The following is a 22477-nucleotide window of genomic DNA, read 5'->3' as shown; positions in this document are numbered from 1 at the left end:
AATGCAGTCACTCCTGGGGTAGCTTTAAAAATGGAGTCTGCAGCACTCAGATACTGGGAATACACAGAAAAGTTAGAGCTAGGTTGGGCCTCCCCTTTAGATGAGCCACGTATGGTGTTGAGGGCTATGCAGAGATCACATGTTAATGAGTTAATGTGTGAATATGTGAATAAATACATGTGTGCACCTGTGCATTCATGCTTAGAAACAGTTAATTCATTCTGTGTTTCCTGTGGCACCTTGCTCTGTGTCCCACCTGGCTCCTTGCTCTTCATAGGAGCCTCCCTCTGCTTGGCTCTGGCTCCTAACAGATCATGTCTTATGTCCTCTGTGTACTCTTCTCTGATGCAGAGCAACTAAGAGACTTTTTACTACCAGAGTAACCTGGGAACCCTGTGTTTGAGGTAGCTAAGTCTCGCCTGTGAGGCCGTGGTACTGGGAGCTTCCTCTTCCTCACAGGTGCAGGGCCTATGGCTTTACCTAGACACACGCACAGCACACCCAGGGTCCTGCAGCTCAGGAGCAACACAGCTGTGTTCCCTTCTGCAAATCAGACTTCTCAATTAGCAGAGGCATTACAGACACCAAGGGAAAAGGAAATTAGCACTTACTGTAGATTTTTTACAAATCATAAAAGAAAAAGAAAAAAAGAACTGCAATGATTCATAGCACACACTGCAAGAAACAAGCACTAGTTAAATGTTTCTTCACGGATTTCAGTTTGGAGCCGTGCTTCAGAAAAGGACAGAAATTCTTGGAGTGGGAGTTGGGGAGAGACTCATGTAGGATGGATGGACAGGCCTTGGACTTCCCATGTACCTGCCAGTGACTCTGGAGAATCTCTGATTCTCCAGCCTCCACCCCCTGGGTGCTAGGGTTACAGGCATGTGCTTGATTTATGTGGTGCCATGGATCGAACCCATGACCTTCTAGTGTGCTAGGCAAGCACCCTACCAACTGAGATACTCTCCCAGCCCTAAATTCCTGAAACTCTTATTAACACAGTGTCGATGTTTGTAAAAGAGTCAAGAGACTCCGCAGCAGGCCTCCAGCTTGACAAAGAGATATCCCCCCTCAGTTTCCCTTCTGGTTCCAGCCCTCTCACCTCCCACCCTCATTCTCCCCACATCTGATCCCCATCTTTGTTTCCCTCCCCACATTTGTGGCCGACGTGTGGTTTGGTCTTCATATGGGTCGCCTGGCAAGTGGAGGTGGGGCTATTTCTAATATGGACTCTATTGCCTGCTTTTGGATCGCTTCCCCCTGGCAGCACGGTCTTGTTTGGCCTCAGGCAGTGAGTATATGCTCAGTCCTGATGTGACTTAATGTTCTAGGGAGGGTTGATACAGAGAGAGGGGGCTCCCCTCTTCTGGGAGAGAGGGGAAGAGGAAGGGGAAAGGAGGAGGAAGGGAGGGACTAGACGGAGAGGAGGGAGGGGGGCCCCCTTGGAAAGTAAAGTAAATAACTGAAAAAAAAAAAAAAGAGTCTAGAGACCAAATCAAATTCATTAGGAGCCACTGTCTGTCAGAGTGAGTGCTTCAGACAGATGTTATCACCTTAGGAGGCTGGGGTGGTTGAGCACATTCATAGGCAGAGAAGTTTGGACAAGAAGGATCAGGGAGGTAGTCTTTCCAAGCCTGCACAGCCAGTATGTAGCCTATCAGGATACAAGCCCAGATCTCCTGCGATTCACAGGCTGTGTGGCCTCCGTTGCTTGTCCAGTTTCTGTTCCACCAGAATGTAAAGGGCTGCGCTCCCAAATGTAGCTGGAAAGCCCCTCAGGAAGTCACCACCAGGGTGCCTCTAAGAGAGTGTTAGGCTGAAGAGCCTTAGAAAGGACTAGCCAATCACCAGCTACCAACATCGACATCTCCAGGGCAGAGCTTGGGAGTCCACTCAGCCATAAATAATGTCTTCTTTTCCCACTACTTCATCCTGTCTCACAGGTTAACTGCTTCCTATAGAAGGCTGTTGCCATTGTTTTTCTAATCATGAAATTTTTATTCTCGCTGAGCCCGAAAGGGAGCTGAAGAATTAACACCTTTCCTTCAGCAATGGAAACGCTTGAGCTGAATATCCCCAGATAATATGTATCAGGAGAATAAGTAAGAAATGATCCAATCGCAGCAGAATGCTTCTATTTATAATCAGTGCTCAGTGTCTTGAAGCACAAAGTTCCCACCCAAGTACTTATCCCAAGGAAAGACATGTCACCACATGCTGTTTTGCCCTGGCTGGCATGAAAGATGCATCTCAGCCTCTGAATCCTGAGTATAAGGGATGACCACACAGCAGAGGCTCAGGGACACTCTCTGTGGAGGAGCCTGTCCCGGAAACCGGATCTGGTCCACACTCCAGGTGAATGTCCTTCCAAAGGAACAAGTGATTCATAGTTTCATTTATTTGAGTCTGTATGATCTAGAGCAGAAATGGATTACGTTTTCTTTAAACGGAGGGTCTAACTGGATTAAAAATGAAGCTCCCCACAAAATCAGGAAGTTTCCGTGTAATAAGAAACCAGAATAGACCTCTTAGGTAAGCTATGATCATGTGGTTTCTCAGTTTTACATGGCTCCAAATCTCTAAGAAGGCATCAGTGGATGATTGGAGACAGCTTGTGGTTGTGAAGAGAATTGACGAGCAGATTCGAGTAAGAATCCCACTCTGGATATGTGGCCGGAATATGGATTTGAAACAGAAAGAGTGGATGAGGCCAGTGTTGACCTCAGGCCAAACCTTTGCCGTGGACGGCAAGGTTTCCATTGCAGTTCCCACCATACCCTTACTAGTAAGAGGTGGTTCAGCTAATTATAACCATCTGACAGATCCTTGAGGCAGGAAACTGTGACAACAGTCAGACTGTGATAGTCCTGCTGGGCTTAGTCCAAAACCAGGTGTCCCCTGGTTCAAGAGAGAGTTTAAGCTTGGTGATATCTCGGAGCATGTTGGACCCCAGTAGAAGGCAAGCAGAGTTTGTGGAGGAAAGAGACCAAGGACAGGGAACTTTCACCCAGTTCACACTCCCTCACACTGACTGCAGGCCTGCAGCTTCCTGTGGCTTCCTCAAGAAAGCTTCTCATGGGTCTGCAGTGTCAAGACGCATAAAGTAACAGTGCCACATTCACACTCCCGAGTCCTTTGCTCTGACCCTGAACTGCCTCCCCTGGTCTGCTGCAGGTCTCACCCCTCATTCTCCTTACCTCTCACTGTCTGACACGCTCTACCTTTTATTATGGTCTCAACATGACATGCAGCACAGTGCCTCTTAGCTTCCAATGACACACATTTTGTTCAGCTTCTTTCCTTTCTGTTTTCATCACCGATCACCCCTGATACATCACTCTCTCTCTCTCCCAGTCCCAGAATCTTATCTCTAGCGTGTTACCACTTTCCACATCTTCTCATGGGGAAACAGGGTGATTTTCTAGGTCTCCGGAGATAGACCTTGTCATGTTTAACAGCTATAGCATTAATAAAACACACCTATTTTATTAGTGTTGATGACATGCACTTGGGAGTAGATCTGAAAAACACACAGAAAGAATGTGTGGTGACATACGCCTATAATCCAAGAACTTGGAAAGCTGAGACAGGAGGATAGAGAGTTGAGGCTAGCCTAGGCTACACAGTGATTACATATATACTCACTGTGTATATATATATATGTGTGTGTGTGTACATATATATATGTGTGTATGTATGTACGTATGTACTCACTGTGAATGGAAAGAAAGAGTACAATTTTAATAATCCTGACACAAATTTTCTGGACTAAATACTATGTCCTTGCATGAAGCAGAAAACATTAAAGCAGAAGAAAAATTTTCTTTTAACTCACCTGATGTGAAAACAATAGTAAAAATTAATAAAATAACATAGAACATAAAAAGAATTATAACATACAGAAACAAAGGGAATGCTATAGGGAAGGTTACTTAGCAAAAACATTAATACAGCATTTTCCTCTGTGTGGGCTGATGGGAATACACTTCTGAGGTAAAGCCAGTGAAAGAAGAGCTTCACTGTGTAAAGAGTGGGCACAAGAGTCCTTGAATCTGAAAACCATCATCTAAATGGATGCTAATGTTTACAGGTTTTTTCCCTTTGAAGCTATGATGTCATGAAATGTTTATAATGTTAAATTCCATTATAAAAAGTTGTTCTTTTGAAGAGGAGATGAATCAAAGTCAACCACAACAGTCTTATTCTAAAGTGAGTTACCCACCATCAAAGACTTTGGAACCCATGGTGCTTTTAGAATCCAAGATCTTTTCCAATTGTACGAGGCTTGTAAGACTGGAACCCCAGAGTGTTTTATTCTGGTAAATGTTTCATCACTGATCTTTCTCCAGGGTCTGGCCATGGTGGTTAGAAGTATACCATGTCACATACAACCTTTCCTAGATGATACAAAAACAACAACAACAAAAAAGCACAAACAACAGGAGTGGGCTTACAATAGTATCCCCATTGCTTGTTCTATTAAAATTCTACTTACAAAAAAATCTTTAAGCAGCTTTTTACTTAGGCAAGTAGTGGATGCATGGTCAAACGAGCCAAGAACATCATTCCTGCAAGCTTCTGGCTTTCTATTTTTGTTCTCCAGCAGTCACGGTTCATAAAGACGAACTAGAACTTGGCAAAGACAAGACAAGCTAAGCTTCAGTCTAATGGAGAAAGTGACAGCACTCCAGCTACATTTGTGAAAGGTTCACATTGCATGAGCTCCTTCTTCTACCAAGTCCTCTTAAACAAAAAAGGAGTAATGGAGTGCTTTCTAAATTATGAACATTCTATCTATTTTTCTTTTGTGTCTGTGTGCATGCATGTGGATACCTATTTGTGTGTTTGTGCATGTGTGAGTGGACATGTGGATAGTGTGTGTGTGTGTGTGTGTGTGTGTGTGTGTGTGCATGTGCTTATGTGTGTGTGTGTGTGTTTGTGTAGGATAGAAGTCAGCTTTGAGTATCATTCTTTGGGTGTTATCCATCCTGGATTTTGAAGGATCTTGCACTTATTCCTAACCAATTTATTTTCTAATATTTTAGACTCATGCCCGACAAGCAGAACTTCTGATACTAGCTATGGTTTAATTTTAATTTTCTAGGCAAAAGCATAAAAATGTAGCATCCTGGTTAAGTAGTGTAAATCTATGGTGGATAAATATGAGGTTCCCATTTTTCCTTAATGTTCACAATAATTCTTAGGCTTGCTACCATGCAGCTCATGGCATTCTGATAGGAACCTACTTCCTGTTTCTTCAGCTCTCACCTCTGTCTCTCACTCATCACCAGTCATAGCAGATCCTCCTCCTCCTCCTCATGGAAACTGAATTCCCTTGCAACTAATTTCTGTGATTTTGTCCTCTTACCTGAAGCCAGGTTATGAGATATCTAAAGGTCAGAGCCAATGGGGTTATTATGGCATGTCCTCCTCACCTTCACTGTTAAGGTCAACTTACCTACCCAGACAGTATTGGTCTTGAACTCCTACCTCATATCTTGCTCCCAAGCCTATCACTCTACACTCTTTCCTCTGTCTGTAGTCACTCATATTTTCTCTTACACCATGAACTTATATTTCCTTGGAATATCTTTTCCTCATCCTGCCTGCCTAGGGAATTCCTAGATAACTTTCAGATTTAAGCACTGAAATACCAGGAAATAAAATGTCACCTCAGGAAAGGGATCAAATAACTTTCCTTTTTCTTGATGCAAAATATTCTTTAATTTAACATGATTACAGGAAAGGTTACTCCCTTTAAGAAACATAATTACTAATTGTTTCTACCACCAACATAAAAATTACTTGGACACATTAATTATACACTTTTAATGTAATGCAGAACCCATCAAACTGTTATAACTTTATGAACTTGCAAGGGTGTTTCTTCTCTGAACTCTAAGCTCCTTGAGACTAACCATCATGAGCTCAGCACAATGCTCATGATCATCAGATGATCAAGAGGTGGATTACTGAATTTATCAACTGAATGGTCTCAAGAAATCTGGAATTGATTCTTGTCTTATTTTCTGGGAGATCAGGGGTGTTGTATAGTTATTTCTTTCTGATTAAAATCTTTTCTCTTAGAGGGAAATGATGTTTAGAGGCTCAAGAATGAAATAAAATCTACAAGGCAAAGAAAGCTCCTGAAATTTACAAAATTCACAAGGCCCCTCCCAAGAGTTATATAAATAGTAAATAGTTATTGAGGAAAAAAAAGTCTCTGATTGGCCAAGCTGCCTGAAAATTGTGCAGAGACAGTTGTGAGTCAGCATCCATTTTGGTGTGGGTTTTTTAGTGACTCAGCTGTCTTTGAGTTACCCATGCTCCTCTATATAGTTTTTTTTTTATTTTTTTACATGTTTCTTCCAATGTTTCTGTTTTTCTTTCCAGTAATGTGATCTCAAAGACAGTCCATAAACAGAAAGCTGAATCCTCATGTTACTCTCCTTTATTTTTAAAATTTTAATTTTAGTCTCTCCTTTTTCATGGTTGTTTTGACAAGCAAATCATCCCTATAAGTAACCCATCATCCATGCTCTGTAAGTCACTCCAATAAGCTCACTGCTTCACTAAGCTAGGCATAGGTGAAATAATTTCTTTGGTCTGCCGTCAGTGCTCTGTCTGAAGACTGGTGGTTCAAATGGAGCAGTCCCCAGGGGCGCATATATTTGAATAATCGGTCCTGGTTGATAGGACTGTTTGGGAAAGGCTGGGAGGCGTGGCTTTGCTGGAGAAGGTGCATCACTGGGGATGGGCATGAGATTTTGAGGTTTCAGAAGATTCACACCATTTTAGGTGTGTTCTCTACCTCCTGCTTGCGGATCAAGATATGAACTCTCAGCAGTTCCTCCTGACATGTTTTTGGTTCCACCACCACGCACGGACTGTAACCCTCTGGAACCATAAGTTAAACACTTTCTTTATAAGTTTCCTCGGTCATGGTGTTTTATCCCAGCAACAGTAACGTCACTAAGACACTGAGTGATTAGACATTCTTTCACTTCTCACCAGGTAAAGTCACACATGGGGCATCTTGGTCTTCTGGGACCTAATGTCTTCCCGAGAAAGCAAGGTTAATAATACCTTACCCAGAGGTACTTCTGTAAGAATCAAGTGAAATGACCAGTCATGAAGCCCTTCCTGAGCTCTAAGCCACATTTACCTTTATCTAAGAATAAGACACAATTTCCTTATTCTTATGAGCTATGTATGCTGGTAAAGGAAGGGAAGTAACTACGATAAACAGTGGCTTCTGTTTCTTTCAACTCTATTTCTGATCTGACCACTTTTCCTCCTTGCTTGGCATACCACATTGCAGTCTCAGCCCTCTCTTGCTTCTAGTACTGCCCAAGCCTCTAACGTGTTCTTCTTCTTCTTCCTCCCTTGCCGTCCTCTGATCTGCCTCTACACAGCAACTAGGAATACTACACAAGTCTTCTCCACCCTCATCTTCTGCAGCTTCCCCTTTCTCTTTATACTTTCACGGCTTGACTCTTGTTATTTCTCAGAACCTGCGACGTGAAGCCACTTGGTACCCCCAGGCTCTACAGAACTGTCGCTTCAGCCCAAAACACATTAACTCTGAGTTTTCTTTTGAATAACATTTTTGGTTTCTTAGTAAATATGACTTCTTTAAGTAGTTCTCTCTTGCCAACTGAAAGGAATTCTTTATTATTTTCCCCACATGTTATGGTTTAGAAATGAAGTTCATTCCCCCAGGCTCACATATTGAAGGATTGGTGTCCTTCTGGTGACACTACTGAGAAGTAATTTCATCAATGGATTCAACCATCAATGAATTTATTCATCATTGATGAAGTTCAGAGCTGAATTGGCTATTGAGAGGTTGGGTTTAGTTAGAGAAGGAGGTCACTGAGCTTGTGGCTTTGAAGGCACAATTTATTATCCCTAGACAGACAGACAGATAGACTCTCTCTCAACTCATTTACTTTGTTTTTTTTTTGTGTGTGTATGTATATGCATGTGTTTGTGTATGCATGTGTGTGTGTGTGTGTCCACGGGCATATGTGTCCCATGGCACACATGTAGTGATCAAAAGACAACTTGAGGCAGTCAGTTCTGTCCTTCCACCATGTAGGTACTGGGGATTGAGGTCAGGTCTGGTTTGGCAGCATCATCTTTACTCGCTGAATCATCTCACAAATCCTCTCTCTCTCTCTCTCTCTCTTTCTCTCTCTCTCTCTCTCCATCTGTCTTTCTCCTTTTTGGCAGCTATAAGTCTCCTGATAGAAAGATGGATAGATGGATTGGCAGAAAGCACAAGATCCAGTGAAGAAAGCAAGACAGAATAAGAAGAAAAGTACTTTCTGGATTGGTAGCCTTGGACATCTTGGGGGGGATGAAGATTTTTAGGACATGCCTTGGAAAGCGTTGTATAAGGGAAAAGAAGCTATGGAAACAGTGGGGTAAAGAAACCACGGGCCAAGTCTGTCTACTTTATAATACTTCTGTTCAGAAATAATCTATGTAAAGCGCCTATAAAAGTGCCTGGCAAAATAAGCATTACATAAGGGCTTGCTTTTATTATTTCCAATACTGTTGTCTCAGGGATTGTGTTTTCCAGAGGAGGCAGCTGGTACTACTGTGTAGTCAACTGGCAGAAGGTTGTAGAATATCTGACAATTTAAGAGCTGTTGGGAATGGTCAGGACCCTTCATTCCTGAAGCTGAGGCCAGTAACCAATGGCAACCGATCCCATTATGGAGGTACTAACCCTCCCCACGGCAGATGTCACACAGATGTCTCATCAGCACCTATATCAGCCTTCCCACAAGACTCAGACCGTGTCTGAGGCTCCAAAGATGGTCAAGAAGAAGCTGCTTCTCACTTTTGTGAGAGCAGGGGGTACTGTTTTAACTCTGATGGGTGGATTTAAAATGCTGTTTCTAAAAATGTCTGTTAATGGTTGTTTTTTTTTTCTCGACACCAACCATCCCTCCTTCTTTTCATCAAGTGGCAGCTGTGTTGTTATTTGCTGTCCTTGTGACCTCAAATGGTTTTACCAGTCAAAACAAATAACTACGGGCTAGAAGAGATCAAAAATAAAATGAAAGAGATAAGAAGGGAGAGTCTGACATAGGGCTCAGCTTTCTGTCAATAGTTACTGGACTGTCTTTTAGGTGACATTACTGCGAAGGCAAAAAGAAGGTGCAGTTCGGAACTTGTTCACTTGTGGACACAGAAATAGCAGCAAGAGCTGTGTCAGCAGGTGCTTCAGTTTGAAGTATATGGCAGTGATTAATACTAATGTATTTTTGTAGGAATGGAGACTGGAAAAATACTTTTGTATATGCCAACAAAGGCTTGCTTCAAGGCAGTATTTTAAGATGGCAGGCAAATGCTCTTTTTTTCTTTTCCTCTTTTTCTTTTTTGAGAAGGTATGAGTTTGATCTCCAGCACTCATATAAAAATTTCAAGCACATAAATACACATCTGTAATTCCAGTGTTAGTGGAGGTAGAGACAGGACTATCCCTAGACTTCCTGTCCAGCTGGTCTGCCTGAATTAATGAACTCAATAAGGGACTCTCTGGGCTCAAAAAATCAGATGTAGTGTAACTGAGGAGGGCCCTCGGTGTTAAACTTTGGCTTTCCCACACATGCCCATAGATTTCCCTTACACGCATACATATGTACACACACACACACACACACACACACACACACACACACACACACACACTGACTAAAGGAGATAAAGAGACTGCTATCGCTTGTATTCCCACCCACTGCCCACACCCTAGGGAAAATGAATGAAACAATCCCAACACTCTCCGTCCAATTTGATGTAAGCAAGGTAAGTTGGGCCAGCTGAACCATATTTCTCTGAATTTGAGGCAATATTTTGACATTTATAACTCTAAACTGTCATCAAAATTTTCTCTTGTCTGCTGTCTTACTGTTACAGTCTCTTAAGTCTTAGAAGGTTATAGTGATGATAAAATAGAGACCCTCCTAAATTGGGTCCTTTTAAATTTGAAATTGTTTTTAAACAACTTGGTGCTTATCATGTGCCAAAACACTGGGACCAAAGTTCTGAGGTTGTTGGTGGCTGTACCATCTTCAATCAGACTCAATTTCCAGAGCATCTATTTGAATGACATAAGAATTTACTTCTAGAGACATTTTTTACCCAAGGTTCTTTTGGACAAATGTCTCTTCCAGAAAGCCTGTCATGCCCATAAGAATGGGTTTGATGTTTGAGCTTCCTCTCTTCTTCTGGCTTGTATACTCTACACGGACAGGGACCAGGTCTGAACCTTTCCATGTCTGTGGTACACAGGAAGCAGCTTGAGCTGTATTAGAAATGTTAGAGACGTGGGTTAATTGAGATTAATTGAAGGCTTACAATGCACTTTAGATACGTTGTTTCACTTAATCACGAAAGCAGCCTGTCAGTAGGTTATATCTTGCTTTCATTCCCATCGCAGATGAGGAAAAAGGGTCCGACGAAAGCTTTCCAGAGACCTCGAATCAGTAAATGTCAGAGCTGGGGTTAGGACTGTATCATTTCATTTCCAAACGAAGGCTGGGTAAAAAAAAATCCTTATAAAGCTTTATTTTGGCTCCAATATCTAGGAGTCAAATGTGGTGATGTATTTCTTAGTAAATTGGGTCCCCAGGTAACACAAGGTATTGTATGACAAGAGATTGTGTGTGCGTGTGTGTGTGTGTGTGTATCTCCTCTGGTTTGCCAGGAGCTCCACCATGATGGCTGTATCTAATCCTACAAACCTGCCAATGTACCTACCTCTGAATATCATATGGAGTATAGGAAGTATCTACTCTCTAAATGTAATAAGAATTAAAATTCATAATATGGATCTTCAAGGAATGTAATAAACCTTGAATAACATGGGATTTTTCTGATCCCAAGTTCCCTAAATTTCAGGCTATGTGCTCTGCTGTCACTACCTGATGGGTCAAATGTAGCTGATTCTAGCTGACTGTTTTCCTTTACCTCCAAAGTCCTTGTACCTGTTGCTAGTTACAGCAGGTCAAAGTTTAAAATCTTTGCATCAGCCCAGGTAAGGACAAATAATTTTATCATAGAGTGATATTCTTTAGATGAAGTGTATCTGGCCTAGCTTCAGAGCAGAAAACTCTCTAAAGATATATATATATATATATATATATATATATATATATATATATATATATATATTTGTGGGATATATATATATATATATATATATATATATATATATTTGTGGGATATATATATATATCCCACAAAATACATATGGCTGGAATGAAGACTGCTATTGGATTAAAAATTCTCCAAGTTCCACAGACAGATCTAAAGATAATTTATGTTGTCAGATCAAGTTTTTCATTAATTTTTTTCAAAAAAAATTTTTTTTCAGAAAGAGAGCAGTTGGTATATCATTTGTCTTTGTCCTCATTTCTGACCTGATTAGGTAGAATAAATGTTATCTAAGTGATGCTTATTGAGTGTGTGTTATGGCTGCCTATGGATGTCTAAGAAAATATCTAAACATAACACAAATTATGGAGACAGGAACATGAGTAGTAAGTGAACCCTGAGATCTAATTGGAAAGGAAGACAGTACCACCTTCTCGCACTAGGCGTTGAAAGAATGCAAAGGATGAACAAATGGCTTCTATGTGGCGCTAACAAGGAAAGAGCATGGGAGAGGTGATGCTGAGTCCTGATGTGTGCTGAAGATCCTGCTGAGTGGCCTGATGGAAACGGTACTTCCACTTCTGTGTCCCGTAAACGCAACAACAGTAAACAAGCAAACAAATAAATTCGAAGGCCATATCCAAGGGCCGGAGACATTAACTCTGTCTGCCAAATTAGAGATTCCGTAACTGTGATGGTTTTCGAGTGAAATACACGGACTCGTGTATTTGAACACTTAATCTCGGGCTGGTAGTGTTTGGGAAGACTGTGGCACATTTAAGAGGTGGAGCCTCAGTGGAGGAAGTGGGTCAGGACGGGTAAGCCTTGAGCTTTTATAGCCAGGCTCCACTTGCTGTTCTCCTCTGCTTCCTGAATATGGATGCCGTGTGACTAGCCTCCTCCTGCTTCATTTCCTGTCCTTTCCTCACCGTGATAGACTGTGTACATTCCCTTGAACGTTAAGATAAAACAAACCCTTCTTGCAGAAAGCTGCTTCTTGACAAGTATTTTATCATAGCAATGAGAAAAGCGACTGATGCGATAATGTTGCGCAGTTCTCTTAAAACAAGGCTCAATCCAGGCTGCTCAGTTCCTGTCCATTCCATGACAACAGTAATGAGTGACCAGCCTCTTACGATTTCACCTAGACAGCTTCCTCCCCATCACCTTCATCTGCCAACTCTGAGGCATCCACTCACACCAGCCCCCAAAACACTGCCATGAGAGCATGGCTCTATGTCTCTTTTATGCTCTCATTACACTTTCCCAGCAAACTGAAATTGCCTACGTGTCCTCCCTGGTCCTCACCTGCACCTGTCTTATACTGTAAGCTCCTCAAAGACAGAAGAAGTGCTATGTTTATCATGACTTATCCAGTGCTTAACGTGGAATAGGAACTCGCAAAATACCCACCGATGCATTTACTACGTAAACAATGAGTTTGGGTAGAATTACACCTGTCTAAAGAGTGAGTAGATCATTTAGTGATATTTCAAGCTCCCTCCAGCTTCAGGAGTCCCTGGCTTGAACCAAGCAGGTAGAAATAATAACAATCAGTCAGTGGCCGCATAAGGGAACAGGAAGACATTAGTAATTACTGTGGGAAGACCACTGCTCAGCAGGCTGCACACAGTAAGTTCAAAGGAAAAGGGATGGTGTGCTCCGGAAGTCTGGTGCACACACTGGGTGCAGGTGTGGGCCCCAAAACTAGCTAGCCTGGTTTTAAGCGCCACATCCTGAACAGAGGGAGCATGGAGCAGTTGGCTCCCACTCCAGGCCTTTCTTTCCTCATCTGTAATATAAGAATAATAACAAAGTTTATCTCAGAGGTTTTGAGATGTTGCAGTAAATGAGTTAGTACCCATTTAAACTACTTAGAAGAATTGTGGACACAATGCATCTCCTTAAAGTATTAGCTGTTGCAATTGAATTCCCTCCATAACAATACTAAAGGAAAATTGGCATAACAGGCATCTGAGCTGGAATCCTCAATGCTTTTCTTTAAAACCACAGGGAGCGGGGATAAGGATAATGAACCAAGTTGGCGGTTCCCTATAGTGTAGACCTGAGGAAGTCACTCAACAGCCCACAATTCTGAAGAGAGGCTAATTTGGGAGGATGAGAAGGGCATCCTTCTGTCTTGCGAAACTCTTTACAGCCCGTTTTCTCCACAATTCTACAGTGTAGTAGAGTATGTGTTTCAAGATAAATCATGTGGACGTGCTATAGTTCACAAACGAAAACACCAAAATGAGATTTAAAAAAATTCTCTTGTTGCCAATCACTCAGCTCTATACCCAGTCGTCTTCTAGTTTCCAGTCATTGTAAAAGTAAACGCGGCTTTGATTTTCTCTTATTCAAGTTCCTCAAAAGCTGATGATCTTTCTATCAAAAGTCCCTCTCCTCAAATGACTGGGTATATTTTCCTCTTTCCTGTGTCCTTTCGGTGAGAGCTGTGTTTTAACCAGGCTGCCTGGCAACGCTTTGGGTACAAAATGAATGCGTGCTTTTAACCGCCGACCTCCGCACCTCCAGTTGTAGGACTTTCATCACACAATCATAGAGCGTCTTTTGTGCTCTGTCTCAGAAAGGCGGTTGAACACTACCCCAAAGGACTTCCAAATGTACTTTCTCCACATCAAAGTGAAGGGATTGTAAGTGAACTGTAATCCGTGTCTGCAAACAAAAGTGCTTACATTAGTGCCCTGCAATGGCCAGCAAACCAAAAGGCTACTTTCCCACCCTCCGTGTAAGGCTGGCATTTAGAAAGCAGAGGGTAGATAATAAAAGAAATCTCTGGTAGAAGCGGCAAAAATGCAAAGTCAAATAAAACCAATAAAGTCAGAAGCCTCCGAAGACTTTGGCCAAGGGCAAGCAGGAGAGACTGAAGCGGGGAGACTAAAGATGGGCTTGAAACATGTACAAAGAAACTGTATATCGAGCCAAGACGTAGAACCTTTTAAGATGCCAGTTGGCCCCAGTTGGAGCCAGAGAGCACATATTTCTGTAAAGGATTTGTCATCCATGCAGTTGCTTATATAATCTTGATATTGCTGTTTACAACTGCTTTGAAGACAGTTAATTATAGGAGCTTAAAGTGAGACTGCTACTGTGAGTGAGATTTCCACTCACAGATTACGGATGCATCAGCTTCTAAAAGTCAACCTGAATGACATTTACTCAGTTTTACACAGTTTGCCTCAACGGAAACTGCTATCTGAAATTGAAAGGATAATGGGACATTAAGGAATTATGCAGAGAGTAGATAAGGTTTCTAATATACCTCTGTTACAATATGGGCACTTTCAGATGCTGACCTCCAAACCATGTTCCAGAATTGTATTTTTTAAAAATAGTAACAGTCATGGCTATAGAGCCCATTCAGCATTGAACATCTCACCCTGGACATTCACTGGCAATGAATTCTGTGGTCTTCATAAAGAACATACAAATGCCCAGTTAGAGAAGTGAGTCACCTATTTATAGTCACATGTTCATGAAAAAACACTTTGCAAATCAACTTCAGGTTCCAGGAGCAGTAAATCTCCTTCCAGAGCTTCTGGCCCCTGCGCCGAACTTGTTTCATTTCCAGGTATTTAGGAGTGAGGCTGTTCCTGCTATGGCGCTCTTGAACCCCCCATCGTCCACTTTTGTTGCCTTAGATCCCTGGTTCTCAACCTTCTTAATGATGGTTTAATATGGTTCCTCATAGGGTGGCGACCCCCAATCATAAAGTTACCTTGTTGCTATTTCGCAACTATAACTTTGCTAATGTTATAAATGTAAGTATCTGATATGCAAGATGCCTGATATGTGACTCGCAGTTTGAGAACCGCTGCCTTAGCGTTTCCATTCCTGCTCTGGATCCCTCTGCTTCCCCTGCCTGTCAGACCAGGAATAGAAGCTCTGCAGCATCAAAAGTGGAGGCTCCAGAAAGATGCGTTTTTGGACCATTGACTGTCCACCATATGAAGTACCACTTTGTGTGTTCAAGGTATGCAAACTACATCAGTATTCATCTTAGCACTGTAAGACCACCAGCTAGGTTTGCCACAGCCTATCTTGAAATTCTCTATGAAGTATTAAAAGCTTATATAATCTTTCTTTATTTCCCCTTTCTTCCTTTTAACAAATATTTTGATTTGTCAAGGCTTCCAAGACTTTATCCAGATTATAAGGATAAAAGCAAAAGCTCTATGTATTTGTACTGCTTAATCTTTTTACTTTTCAATAAAATAATAATAATTCTAAAAAAAAGTGGAGGCTCAAAACTGTACCTCAGAACTGGAGGTACTGACCGAAGCTGGGCCTCCCACCTTCGATCCACTCTTTAGATACCCAACGTGAGACTTGCCCCAGCCCACTGGGCGTGTCAATACTCGGGATGGGGATCTTAGGGGAGGAGTGCACTGAAGAAGGACTTTTTGGTGAAAAGGGAGATGAAGGAAAATGAGTTCAGGGAATCTAGCAGAGGTCACTCTGAATGATTCACTCAGTTTGTAGCCACCTTGGCAGAGGCAATATATTCTGAACCTCTAAAGTGAGACACTCATGCCTCTTCCTTGGACTGTCAGACTACAGAGACAATGGATTCTAAGGAACTGGAAATTTCTAAGCAGACTCGTTCTGAGGAAGGAAAAGGTGAGGTCCTGGTGCCAGCCAAAAGGGGAGCTTGTCTCCCAGCAAGACATCTCACTATGTGCTGATCATTTGCAGATAAGACCAAGGACCAGAAGACAGTAATGTGTTCATGATGGGCCAGTGACAGGACCATGCCTCAACCAGGGAGGCTGAGTTATACTTTGTTCACTTTCCTAACTCAAACCTTACGTATCTGGAGCAGGGATAAGAGGGTATCACTGGGTCTATTCATTTGTTCCTCTTCCCAATGCAGCCATATGAGATAAAAAATCCTCTTCCTGATTTTCACCATTACTTGTATATTTAATTGGCCCTATTGGGAACAGGTAGCTGAGCTGTCTTGTCAGACTGCCGGTGATCACACTTTGATTCTAACAACTAAACTTGACTCATTCCATCTGTTTACCTGAGATATATCAACCAAAGACCTTGACTAAATGGAGCATAAATTAGACAAAGAAGGGCTAGATATATAGCTCAACAGTAGAGTGGCTGCCTAGCTTAAAGAAGCAAGCTGTGAAGAGATATGAGAAAAACAAAGTTGGTATTGGTGGGGATGTAGAAAAACATAGACTTTAAAAAGTTGAGGAAAAATTGATGGCGTGAAAGAATGAGAGTTTCAGACCAGCATTTTTGTAACAGTTTCTCCAAGTATTCTTTCCTTAATGGTGGAGAATTTTTAACTGAAAACACTGGGGCCCAGCCAGAGGATTCTCGTCTACTCCAGAAGTTCCATTACAGTTAAGTGTGCATGTTACCAAATTCTGGCCAGTGGTATGGAGTAGAAGTGGTATTTAAGCTTTCTGAATAGTGCCGGTGAAAGCAGTGCTTTCTTTTGCCCTCAGATTTTTGTGGAATTAAAAAGGTATGCATGGAGTTCCCATTTTGGACCTGCAAACATAAAAAACATGCTGAAGACTGAAGACTACTGAGCAACAAGATCAAGCCTCATGCCAACTCACAAATACCCACCCAGACTTGTTAATCCGATTTGCAATTTTATCTTGTTTAAGCCTCTGTATTTGGGGTTCATTTTGTCAGATTGTCCTGGCCAAGGATAACTCAAACAAAGTGTTTTACTGTCCTAAGCACATAGCCCTAACATTTCTCAGTTGTTCTAGCACTTAGCAATTCCAGGTCCATGAAGACAGGCCAGGATTCAATAGGGAGAGGCTGAATTACAACCTGTTTTTGTTCATTTCATTTTGAAATATTCAAACAGCCTTTGAGCTTCCATCCCCTGTACCAGTGTGACAGAGACTTGGGGCTGCTGAAAACTGCATATGGAACTCATGTTTCAGTAGTAACCCACTGTTTCTCTTTCAATCAGTAAGCCCAGTTCTGACACTGTTGTCTCAGGAAAACATTTTACTCACATCACCAATAAACCTCCACTTCTCCATACAACCCAGTCACCATCTCCTGAACGGTGGATGAAGCAAGTCTATGAGGAGCCACCCCGTTATCCAAGGAGAGGAAAAGTCAAGTTCTAAGCTGCCACTAGACAAAAACAGGCATGTCAAACACAAATCATATCTGTGCAGGAGTCTATCAAACTGCCATTGAATGCTGAAGTGACTCCACTGAGATCTGTGTGTCCCCAGAATCTCAGGCCCTGATGCAGTGTTGGTCCCCTTCATACCTTCGTGGACTGAAATATGCCAACTCTGCAAGGAAGGATGTTTTCAGCTCTGTCTTGGAATAGACCAAGACCCCCTGCATGGAATATGAGCAGCTCCCTGGAAGATCGCTTTTTTGTTGTTGAACAACAACAAAAAAAATCAACAATCAGGATTTAAGCACCCATTTTATTCATGACTTCCCTAAACATGAAGCACATGAGATTTAAAAAAAAATGCAGAAAAAACAGGTGACTGGTCCAAAAGCATATTTTGCAAAGAAAAAAAAAAATCACTGCTGATGTTAGGTCAAAAAGAGAGGTCAGTGCACTCTGGGAAATAACACAAACTCTGTGGGAAGATTGAGGGTCAAATAGTAGGTATGTTGTTTCCACAAAAGGCCATAGTTGATGAGAATGTGGTCAACGAGAGTACTGGGTTGCTAAGTTACCACATTAATGTTAATACAGTTGAGGGGAAAGGACCTTGACTCAAGACTAAAGAGCAAACAGTTATTGAATGTTAAATCAGGACGAGAGAATTTCATCTGATAGGTCAGTTTCTGCCCTCAGGATGACCAGAATCTATTGTGGGAAAGAAACTAGTCAACCGCTGCAGCAGTATGCTCAATGCCAAAAGGAAACAGGGATAAGGCAAATGCCAAGAGGCTCAGAGTTAGGTTAAGGAGTGGATCAGGATGGCCTTTTCATCAGCCGTAGAGAAGCCAATGGGAGGACCCATCACAGATAACATGGCCAGGACCCAAGGGAGCTAGATACAGAAGGCGATAGTTACAAAGCAGCGGTAGTGCCTGCCCCACTCAATAAGAAGTGCGTATTTTCTCAAACAACGCCACTTCTCTCCCGTCCTCCAGCTTCAGCGTAATGCCTTTCTTGGCCTGCCCAAAATGGAACGCATGGTACAATGGATGCATAGCAGGAACTGAAAGTTGGTTCCCAGAGGAGCGTCTCTGCAATAAACTTTCTAGGCACAGGTGCACAGAACTTCATTATTTCATCTTTGCTCTTAAAGAGCTTGCATTCTAGAAAACAGAAAGGCTACCCACAGACCTGCCCACTAACCACAGCACCAAAGCCCTTTTCAAAGCCGCCCCCTCCTTTTTTTCTTCTCTGGTAACCTTGCTGTTCTGTTTAGCCTTATCACAGTTGTCCCATCTGGCTGAGAGATCCCGAAGCCTTCTCTGGAAACACCAAATGTTGGAGGTCACCAAAGGGAAGAGAAGAGCATGTGAGCAGCTCCCTGGAAGATTGCTTTTTTGTTGTTGTTGCAGAAGAGAAATGCACCAGCTCTCTGCAGCATGCTAGATAACCACCTCACCTCTTACCAGTGTCAGCCATCTTTAGAGATATTTGACGTTATGAAAATGTCAGGTTGTCTACATTTATAAATAACCTTACAGTTTTATTAGCTGGGAAGTCAAATCACTGAGACAGTTTACATAAGGGACAGGATGGTTTTAGGGGATCAAAACCCAGGACTGAAAATGTTACTTTTTCTAACTACTCACAAAGCAATAACTGCTGGTTGGTAATATACTCACACATCTAAGGCAATTATAATAATCGAAGCCTTTGGCAGTAAAGTATTATTTTGCTTACCAGAATCCATCTCTCTTCCCTCTAATGACATACAGATTTATTGTGGATCTGTGTATGGGTATGTGTGTTTATTGTGTATCTCTTCTCTTCTAAGACAATTGGTGAGGGTGAACCTACTTTTAACTTTATCTTCAATTCTGAGTGGAGGCTCTGAGGCTCCAACTGGCTCACATGCTCTTCTCTTCCCTTTGGTGACCTCCAACATTTGGTGTTTCCAGAGAAGGCTTCGGGATTACCCATGATTGGCTTGGAAATGGGAAGAGAACCCAAGCAGAGTCTGAAATGGCCTGCTCAGACTTCACATAAAGCTGCTGCTGAAGTTGACATTGCAAAGCCAGGGTAGAGACCAGAGCAAGACCGCACTATTCCAAATCAACTCTGCTTCTTCATCAGGCTTCACCTGCAGTCCTTCCTCTAGACTTTGTTTTGATGAAAGAGCTTTTTGTTTCCTTTAAGCTGGTTGCACCCTGGTAGCACTACCGGAGCAATTCAGACTAATGTAAATACCTTCAATGCTTTGGAAAGCCTACAGAGTATACAGAGCAGAGAGTCAGTGTGACATGTGAAGACTGAGCAAAAAAGACATTTTCTTTTGTTTCTATTAATGCTTCAGGAAACAATACTACATTGCATGGCATGACTGGACCCACCCTCCCTTTTCCTAGTTACTTATTTATCATTCATTCATTCATTCATTCATTCATTCATTCATTCATTCATTCATTTTGCATCCTGGTCACAGTCCCCCTTAAAGTTACATTTTTCAAGAGGTTGCCTCATTTGAATTTCACCATCCTGAATTAGAGAGACTGTTAACATTTTTGAGAACCTCACTCATGAGGATTATTAACATTCTATTTGCAGTAATTGCAAGCACTTCTTGTAGTTTAAAATGTTACTTCAAATCTAGTGGTTTTGGAAATTTTCACAAGAACCAAATGAGGTAGGAATGGTGGACCATTTATTTTAGGCTGAAGGAAGTCCAGCCTCCCAGTTAAATGTGAGGAGGAGGGGGTTGGGGACTGGCTTCAGGTTTCGGGTTTCCCACAATCCTCTGAACCAAACACACAAACTCTACTCGCAGAAGAGGGTGTATTTCTCCATGAATATGCGGGTGTTTGCAGTGGGCTGAACAGGACCAAAATATTAGAGACCTGAATTTGGTCTGTTACAGGACGGGTGTGAATTCAGATCTCCGATGCTCCTTTTAGCTCCTCCGGTGCTAAAAGTGCTATAATTCTATAATTCTAGACCTTTTTCTGTCTTCCAGATTCACGTTTCCCCAGATAATCACCATAACCTTGGCTAACATTTATTATCTCACACCCGAGTCCGCGCTAAGAACTCTGCCTCCGTTTTCCTTTTAAACCTTGCAACATTCCTAAGAAATCTCTAACAGATACTTTAATTCACGGAGGTCAAATGGACTGTCCTCAAGATCTGCTGGTAACCTGACTCTAGGTCAGAGTCATCATCTCACTGGGTCTGTACTGGTTTTGCTGAAGAAATTAGGTCCGCATAACCGCTCACCCCTCTTCATGTCACGAGGGGAACGAAAAGGCCAAAACAAACAGAGCAATCTTCAGGAGGCAAAGCCAGAAGGGCCCTGGAAGGACGCCATAGGCTTCTTCCCAAGCCCAGGGGGCGGGGCGTCCCTCCTTGCTAACCACAGGACCTGACTGACGACGTCCTTCCCTTCCCGACCCGAACCATTACCTTGTTGAGATGGGGGTTCCTGGTGACATCGTATCCGCGCTTCTTCAAGGGTACTGGGCGAGGAGGGCCAGGCTTGGAGTGACAGCCCTGGGCGGGCACGCAGGGTGCCTGGCGCCGAAGGGCGCCGCAGGCTATGCGTGGCAAGGAAGCCAGCCGTGCGCCGGTGCCCAGCGCGGCGCCCATGATCCTGGCAGGAACCTGGAACCAGGGCGAGACCAAGGTCAGGGGTGCGCTCTAGCCAAGCCAGGTCCTGCGCGCCAGCAGGGCGCCGGACCTGAGTCGGGACACGAATGTTCTCGGAGTGGCTGGGGGGTTCAAGGCGCTAGCCTCCGCCCCTCCGAGGCCACCTGCTTGGTTGCGATGCTCCGATGCGAGCCTCACCCCGCATCCAGCAAAGCGAAAGCAAGCCCCGAAAGCAGATCTCGTGCAGATGACAGCCCGTGCCTTCCCGCCCCCATGCAGAAGAGTGGGCGACTGTGCTCTGAGGGGTCCCCGCACCCTCAAACCATGTGGTTGGCCTCGGCTTCTCCTTCTTCCTCTCACCTGCCTAGCTGGAGAGGCTGAAGTCTATGCGGTTCCACTGCGGGCAGGTGGGGCAGGAGGCTACTGTCCCCCGTCACTCACTGGCCAAAGGCTGCACTGCACAGGCAGGGCGAGCTCGCGGGACTAATGCGCTCAGGAAAAGCGGTCCCCAAACCTTTCCTCGCGGGACCAGGCTTCCCTTGAGGATATGCATGGGGGCTCTCAATAACAACACAGGAAGAGGCTCAGTTTCCTCCCACCTCAGGGCTTCCCTGCTTTTGCACCCTTGGCGCTCTACGTGGAGAGAGGTCTGAATAGCACTGAGGGGAGCGTGCTTAACGGACCAGCATGCCCTCTTTGGCTTCCTCTTTTTGAGCGAGGCCCTGATCAAAGATGCTGTCTGGTACAGTGACCATGAGCCACATGCGGCTGTCATAGTTCAATAAACTATTGTAAATGAAATACAGTTTAGAACCATTTCCTCAGTCACAGTAAGCACTTTTTTTTTTTTTTTTTTATGGGCAGTTGAGAGCATGTGTGAATGTACATAGGTGCAAAGCACTCCCAGCTTTGCAGAAAGTTCCCTTTTACTGATGTGAGTTCCCCAGACGTTGACTTCTAGGAGCCCCATGCAGCTGGTCATAGACATTAGGGTCCACACAGGATTCAAGAAATTCCTTCTAAGGGGGTTTTATCTCATTGTCTGCGGATAGCAGGCGAGTCCTCGGGAGGCCTTTGGGTTGACCACAGCCTGGCTCCTGCCAGCTTCTCATGTGTACCCTGCTTCCCTCTGCGTTGTCCTTGAGGTCTCCACTCACTCAGGTTCCCACCTCCACCTCAGGGCTTTCACTCCAATCTTCCAAACAACTGCCACATCTCATCTTTAAGGTGGCCCCCAGGACGTCAGCTCGGAGGCCGTTACTCTAGTTATTCCATTCAGTGCCGACCATCTCCTGGGATACATAAGAAAAGGGTTTTCCTTAGATATAAACTAACGAGTCTGTTACTAGTCCGTTGCTCTTGTGATTTATTGTCCCCCCCCCCCTTAAAATACAGTCTTCACTGGGCTAGGGTCTTGGCTTATATATCTGTTTGTCCTCAGGGCCTGGCATGTCTGTACAAAAAAAAAACAGTTGTTTGGTGGATGAAGGCTAAAGCCCACCTGCTCATCAGAGCTATGGGTTCTCA

General features: G+C 43.2%; 1 protein-coding gene across 2 annotated transcripts in view; it reads right to left on the bottom strand.

The window, feature by feature from the left end:
- The window catches only part of Me3 (malic enzyme 3), a 178756-nt gene extending 157157 nt beyond the window's left edge, over nt 1–21599 (bottom strand). Inside the window, exons 1-2 of one of the 2 annotated variants that reach the window (XM_055623496.1) lie at nt 21311–21599; nt 20768–20965 (exon numbers count right to left, since the gene is read on the bottom strand). In XM_055623496.1, coding sequence (XP_055479471.1) covers nt 20768–20950 — 183 coding nt within the window. In that variant the 5' untranslated portion in view covers nt 20951–20965; nt 21311–21599. Of the gene's footprint in view, nt 1–20767; nt 21159–21310 lie in introns of those variants that run through there. The other variant, XM_055623497.1, reaches the window with a different exon arrangement.
- Nucleotides 21600–22477: the final 878 nt, after the last annotated feature.

This window comes from Psammomys obesus, unplaced genomic scaffold, assembly GCF_907164565.1.
Source record: "Psammomys obesus unplaced genomic scaffold, mPsaObe1.curated_primary_1811, whole genome shotgun sequence".
Lineage (NCBI taxonomy): Eukaryota > Metazoa > Chordata > Mammalia > Rodentia > Muridae > Psammomys > Psammomys obesus.
The sequence above is the reverse complement of the archived record's forward strand: the minus strand, read 5'-3'. Positions and strand labels throughout refer to the sequence as shown.